Source organism: Cherax quadricarinatus, unplaced genomic scaffold, assembly GCF_038502225.1.
Source record: "Cherax quadricarinatus isolate ZL_2023a unplaced genomic scaffold, ASM3850222v1 Contig360, whole genome shotgun sequence".
Taxonomy (NCBI): domain Eukaryota; kingdom Metazoa; phylum Arthropoda; class Malacostraca; order Decapoda; family Parastacidae; genus Cherax; species Cherax quadricarinatus.
Window position 1 is genome coordinate 194,127 of NW_027195386.1, and position 7,662 is coordinate 201,788.

Consider the following 7,662-nt stretch of genomic DNA (forward strand, 5'->3'; position numbering starts at 1 on the left):
CATTCATCATTCAGTCCACAATTTTCCTTGGATTTAGGGTATTTTATGTGACATTAATATATCAAGTAAAGTGCAGTTACAATGACTAACGAAGCAAGTGGCTGTGTCTAGAGGAAACATGTGAATTTGGGTAGCATGCAGAAACTTGAATTTATAAGGAAGGATGAGTCTATCATCTCACTGATAGACTGGTGGCTAAAGCTTTCGCTTCACACAGCGAGGGTCTGGGTTCGATTTCCAGCGAGGGTAGAAACATTGGGTGTGTTTCTTTACACCGGTTGTCTATGTTGCTCATCAGTAAAATGGGTACCTGGGTGTTAGTTAACTGGTGTGGGTTGCATCCTGGGACAAAACTGACCTAATTTGCCAGAAATTCTCTGCATAACAAGTGGCTTTCTATATACAGTGTAGTTATATGTCATTGATATCAGCTAGGCTGTATACCTTGTACATGTACTTGTAGTCAGTAAAGATATTATTATTATTATTATTATTATTATTATTATTATTATTATTATTATTATTATATCTGCTCACTGCCCCATGCAGTGGGGCAATGAGCAGAATGAAAGGGGGTAAAGCAGCTGGGATTGATGGGATAAAGACAGAAACGTTAAAAGCAGGTGGGGATATACTTTTTGGTGTGGTTAGTGCTTTTATTTAATAAATGTATGTAAGGTACCTAGGGATTGGCAGAGAGCATGCATAGTTCCTTTGTATAAAGGCAGAGGGGACAAAAGAGAGTGTAAAAATTATAAGGGAATAAGTCTGTTGAGTATGCCTGGTAACGTGTATGGCAGAGTTATTATTGATAGATTTATGAGTAAGATGGAGAGTAGGATAGCAGATGAACAAGGAGGCTTTAGGAAAGGTAGGGTGTGTTTAGACCAAGTGTTTGCAGTGAAACACATAGGTGAACAGTATTTAGATAAGAGTAAAGAGGTTTTTGTGGCATTTATGGATTTGGAAAAGGCATATGATAGGGTAGATAGGGGGCAATGTAGCAGATGTTGCAAATATATGGAACAGGAAGTAGGTCATTGAAAGTGGTGAAAATTTTTTACGAGCATAATGAGGCTCAGGTTAGAGTATGTAGGCGAGAGGGGGTTTATTTCCCAGTAAAAGTAGGCCTTAGACAGGGATGTGTGATGTCACCATGGTTGTTCAATATATTTATAGATGGAGTAGTAAGAGAAGTGAATGCTCGGGTGTTGGCAGGAGGTGTGGGGTTAAAAGATAAAGAATCTAACACAAAGTGGGAGTTGTCATAATTGCTCTTTGCTGATGACACTGTGCTTTTGGGAGATTCTGAAGAGAAGTTGCAAAGGTTGGTGGATGAGTTTGGTAGGGTATGTAAAAGAAGGAAGTTAAAAGTGAATACAGGAAAGAGTAAGGTGATGAGGATAACAAAAAAATTTGGTAACAGAAGATTGAATATCAGATTGGAGAGAGAGAGTATGGAGGAGGTGAATGTGTTCAGATATTTGGGAGTGGACGTGTCAGCAGATGGGTCTGTGAAGGATGAGGTGAATCGTAGAATTGATGATGGAAAAAAGGTGAGCAGCGACTGAGGAGTCTGTGGAGACAAAGAACTTTATCCCTGACAGCAAAGAGGGAAATGTATGAGAGTACATGTATACACAAATATCCCGCACATAGAAGTGAGGAGCTACGATGATGTTTCAGTCCGGCTTGGACCATTTAGTGTGACTTTGTAAATTGTCCAAGTCGGACTGAAATGTCATCATAACTCTCTTGTATGTGCAGGTTATTTGTGTATCGTTCCAGTCACGGTATTGTGCCTTTTGTTTTTGTTATTTATAAGAGTATAGTTATACCAACGCTCTTGTATGGGTGTGAGGCATGGGTTGTGAATGTTGCAACAAGGAGAAGGCTGGAGGCAGTGGAGATGTCATGTTTGAGGGCAATGTGTGGTGTGAATATAATGCAGAGAATCAGTAGTTTGGAGATTAGGAGGAGGTGTGGGATTACCAAAACTATTATCCAGAGGGCTGAGGAGGGGTTATTGAGATGGTTTGCACATGTAGAGAGGATGGAACGAAATAGAATGACTTCAAGAGTATACAAATCTGTAGTGGAGGAAAGACCAGGTAGGGGTTGGTGTAGGAAAGGTTGGAGGGAGGGAGTAAAGGAGGTTTAGTGTGTGAGGGGTTTGGACTTCCAGCAAGTGTGCGTGAGCATGTTAGACAAGGAGCAAATTTAGACAAATGGCTTCTAGGACTTGACATGCTGTTGGAGTGTAAGCAAGGTAACATTCATGAAGGTATTCAGGGAAACCGGCAGGCTGGATTTGAGTCCTGGAGATGGGAAGTAGTACAGTGTCTGCACTCTTAAGGAGGGGTGTTAATGTAATAGTTTTATAACTCATGTAGGCACACCTCTGGCAAGACAGTGATGGAGTGAATGATGATGAAAGTTTTTATTTTTCGGGCTACCCTGCCTTGGTGGGAAACAGCCGATGTGTTAATAATAAAAAGAGAGGACTTTAGGAAATATACACATTCATGTCACCTTATAAGGTCAGGTCAAGAGACATCAAAAGAAAGGTAACAAGTGAGGTTTCCCTTATAAGATAATGTGTGTGTGTGTTTTTGTATACTATATAGTAACATACATTCCTGGATGAAACATGATCATAATTGTTTCCCCAGCAAACATGGTATCATTCTTACTACTGATTGACTTACGCCATTGTTTATCTATTCAGAAAATTCTTTTCTAAACCCACAGACAGCACTGCATGACCCTTGTCAGTTTAGCACTTTCTTTGATTAGTATAATAATAAACCCACAGAATGATGGAGTGTTAAAATCCAGATTTGTGAATGCATGTATGTTATTAACCTGGTTAAGTAAAATGTTATATTTCTGAGGTGCTGCCAGCAGTGATTGGTAGGGGGGTAGTAGAAGGGAAATATTGAGCAAAAGGATTTCCTCTCACTGATGACAACAAATATTTTGAGAGGAAATGCCACAGCATATTAGAGTGATCTGAATCCTATTTACATGGATTTTGGAAAATATTGAGTCAGTATTATTTTTAATAATAAGTCTTATCTCGGTCTGGTACAGTAGTGGCACATCATTTTAGGTAGTAAGAGGGCCAAAGATTGTACTGCAAATCCAATGTTGTGTTTCAGATTTCAGTTTCCCATTCATAAATAACAAAAATGCAGAATGCTAAATAAAAGTAAATTATATGCTAAATAAACAAAGATATACGTACATAATTTAATTTTGGAGGGAAGAATTTTTGTAACATAAGCAGTGCTTACCTTTCTTATGAATACATGTTACTGAATACAATAATGATAATTTTGATGTGTGTTGAATGTACACTACATGTTAAATATCAGTTTATCTGGTTATCTTTGCATTTATGCATGTATTGTTTTGCTTCTATACTTTTTGTAGCAAGTCTTTTTTTTTTTTTTCCCCTGAGTGTGGGCTTGTTGGTTGTTATCCAAGTGAATAGTTTTTGAGCTCATTTGCTGTATTATGTAGTACAGTTAGATGCTGATTTAGTATGACTACAGTGATATTATCTGCAAAAAGCACTGTTTGGTCTACGTCTCGTTGACCTTTAAACTTTACCCGTCGTGAATATCTCTGACTGATAGCTGTAGATAAAATGGAGATATGACACATGGTTCATAAGTAGAACTTAGTCAGGTATGTTCTCTTGTTTCTAACCTCTTATTGTTATATCTTGGTCAGCATTCTTTTGGAGAATGTTGAAAAGTCATTTTTTTTTGTGATTAGCCATTTTGTTATATAGTGGTGCATTAACCCTTAAACTGTCCAAACTTAGATCTACATTCACGTGTGTAGCGCTCCAAACGTAGATCTACATTTTTTGTTTTACATTTGAAAGCATGTAAAATAAAACATAGATCTATGTTTGGAGTGCTACTCACGTGAACGTAGATCTACGTTTGGATAGTTTAACCCTTTGGGGGTCGACAGGTCCTCTCAGAGACTTGTTCTCAGGGTCGGCCAAATTTAAAAAAAAAAATTATTTTTTCTTATGAAAAGATAGAGAATCTTTTCCCAATCATAATGACACCAAAAGTATGAAATTTGATGGAAAACTTACGGAATTATGCTCTCGCGAAGTTAGCGGTCTCGACGATGTTTATGCATCTGTGATTTTGCCCACCTTGAGCCCCATTTTCGGCCAATTCCAGTGTACTAGTCGACAAAATTCAGAACTATTTCGCTAGAACTACATTTTTTCTATCGAATGAGTACAAGAAACCACCCATTTACCGATTTCAACTATCCAATAAAGTGGTCAGAATTTAGCAATTTTGCCAATTTCACACAAATTTCAAAAGATGCCAATTTCCGAATAGGGTCCAGAATAAACAAGAAAGACATTCCTGGCATTAAAATAACAAGTTCTCTGTTTGCTAGTCACATCCCCAGGCCCCTCTTATATTTCTTTGGCTTTCCACTTTGTATTTTTATTCTTACAAAAAAAAATAAGATTTACTGTTATGCAGACTACTGCATTAGTGTAGAAATGGTATAAATAATATCAGCGCACTTGTGAAAGAATATTAGTTGATGTGTATTGGACGCTTGGCATGGTTTGTTTACTTTTGAATTTTGGTAAAAATTGAACATTTCTACTACTCTGAGCTCAATTTCAAGGTACTTTTCATTGTAAAACCAGTCAAAATCATCTCAACTTCTGTAATATGTCTTCCATTCTATAAAATGAGACCAAGGAAACTAGAATACAACAATAAATACCATACGAAAATACAGTGCAAAGTCGCTGTTTTAATCCAAAGACACGGTCAAAGTTTTTTTTTTCTCATTACGCACTGTGTGCTGCAGGATTTTTTTATACTGCGCACACTGACCACATAGACCCATTCTTTCATATGTAGGCCTACCAGCTTTCTCTCACTAGATTTGAGGGCACTAGAATTTAGGCGTACTAGTACGTCAAAAACCCTGGGTCATAAGACGTACTAGTACGTCCGAAACCCCCAAAGGGTTAAGGGTTAAATTGATAGAAAATATGCAGTATAGTAATTTGAGCATTAATATGATATATACAAGAAGGATGAAATAGCTTTATAAATACCTAACTTAATTCTCTAAGTATATTTAGTCATTAGTTCTTTGAAAATTCCTGTACATACAGTTTTCAGGTGAATGCTTTTATCAGTGAAAATTAGCTTATGGAACTGAAAGATACAGTATAATGTGTATCTGTTATGAAATACATGTATGTGTATCAGTTATGATGTGTGTCAATTATGAAGTATGAAGAACTACAGGCATGGTTCATGGAGCTTTCTGCAGAAGAAGGCTCCATGAACCATTCCCGAAGCATAAGCCTGCCACTAGATTTATTACACCACTGTTGTCCACTGTAACCACATTTTGCCCAGTTAATCTCGTGAGTCTTCACTGCATTCACTCTCTTCCTTGTCTGCAAAGGCTCTCAGCATCAATAGGTACTGCATGAAGAGGAACATCTGATGTGGAAAAGCAACAGACACTGTAGTTCATGGAATGCTCCACAGTAAGTAGTTTTTCTTACATACAATATGGTACTTTAAAAGGAAGTATTGTGTTTAAATTCCATAAATCACTACTGGAAGTCTTCCACCAGTTCTTAGGTTTACAGTGGAGGCAGCTGTATATCAGATATGTTCCTGTAGCAAGCCAAACGAAACCTATTCACTGTTTGCACATCCTGAGATGAGGTAAAAGCATTCTTTGTGAAAGAATTTTTAGAAAGCTAGATACTGTAACATTCAGCAGACTGTGTGTGTTGGACATGAGTGAGTGAAGGCAGGAGAGCATGGTCTTTGGAATTTTCACACACTATTGGAAATGTTTTGAAGATGGGAAGCACAATGTCATAGCTTTTTAGTTCAGGTGCAGATGTTACAGTTTGTTGGGTCATCATTTTACCTGGTGTCTGTGCCCTTCTTGAGTGACTATTAAAGAGTAAGTGATGGTAAATTTTTTTTTCTTGCTTGGGTCACTATACATTGGAAGGAAATGGCTAACATGTTATAAAATAATAAATTTAATTGTACTTAATTATTACAGAGTGACAGGCTGAGAGTAATGGGTTCAGATACCATAATGAAGCATCGCATAGCCCGGTGGATGGAAGATCACCGTGGCCTTATTGTTGTGTTGGTGGTACTTCCCCTCTCCAATATCTTCAGTGCTGTAATGCAGTTACGACATTGGATCTTTCATAGGTTTATATCTGCTCCAGAGAATCATGATGAACGAGTGATAGCTATTCAGAAACAGGTAACTTGACACTGGTGCTTAGTTTATCAAGTGCATTCTTCTGTGGGTGAGCAATATGATTTTATTTCTTTTATAACAGGTCAGTAGGATTTTTATTTTTTGTATTTATATACTGGCAGAAAACTAAGTGATAAATGACTTGCTGTATATCAGATGTTGAGTATGAAAGATAATATGTAAAATAAATTTAACAAACTTATAGAGAGAAACTGTAGTAGTTAAGATTATAACTTCACATAGTTAAGACAGTATTTTTTTAATTGTTTTTAATTTATTTAAAGATTTACAGTTTTTGGTTTCTTCTGGTGAGCCAAGTTAGGGTTTAATTTGATTATATTATTATGGTGGACCATAATAATATTAACTTGAGTATATTATTATGGTCGATCATTCCAGATTTTTGACTTTTTTATTTGCATAGTGGTTTAACATAGATTCAGATATAGAGATATGGACTGTCAGATAGGAATTTATTTTTTGTTGGACATCCATGAGTTCTACTGTGGCTCTAGGAAGAATCTATTATGTTATGGCTTATTGTCGTGAAGATGTGACGTGAACAGTAAAATTCACGCAAAGCTTGCATGTTTAGTAAATTTAAAGCTTTGTATACAATGGTAGCATTTGATTTATCTCTGGTAGCTGCCTATTGTTGTATGATTGGTTTAAGAATGTTTTCAGTTGTTGATTCCCATACACAGATATGAAATATAAGATACTGATTGATAAGTGTATCATATAAAGTAAGCAGAGTTGAGGTAGGTGCAAAATAGTGTACTTTTTGAGTATTTGCAAACAGTTTTTGGTACTTTTATTGCAATGTGTTAAATATGGGTATTGAATTTTCGTTTGTAATCCAGGTATAATAAGCCTTGATTTTTTTCTATCAACTTGCTTGTTATCTTTTATGTTTAGTTGGTTGAATGTTTTATTAACCCTTTGAGGGTTTCGGCCATACTAGTACGGCTTACGACCCAGGGTTTTTGACGTACTAGTACGCCTAAATTCTAGCGCCCTCAAATCTAGTGGGAGAAAGCTGGTAGGCCTACATATGAAAGAATGGGTCTATGTGGTCAATGTGCACAGAATAAAAAAAATCCTGCAGCACACAGTGCATAATGAGAAAAAAAAACTTTGACCGTGTTTTTGGAATAAAACAGCGAATTTGCACTGTATTTTCGTATGGTATTTATTGTTGTATTCTAATTTTCTTGGTCTCATTTTATAGAATGGAAGACATATTACAGAAATTGAGATGATTTTGACTGGTTTTACAATGAAAAGTACCTTGAAATTGAGCTCAAAGTAGCAGAAATGTTCGATTTTTACCAAAGTTCAAAAGTAAACAAA

At 36.5% G+C, this 7,662-nt stretch overlaps 1 protein-coding gene across 1 annotated transcript; it reads left to right on the plus strand.

The window, feature by feature from the left end:
- Positions 1-3,737: 3,737 nt before the first annotated feature.
- On the plus strand, positions 3,738-6,312 carry LOC138851335 (delta(24)-sterol reductase-like; the record flags this gene model as incomplete). Its single annotated transcript, XM_070080372.1, is given in 2 exon segments — positions 3,738-5,563; positions 6,100-6,312. Coding segments are annotated over 2 exon segments (228 nt in total), but the record flags the coding sequence as incomplete, so codon positions are not given.
- Positions 6,313-7,662: the final 1,350 nt, after the last annotated feature.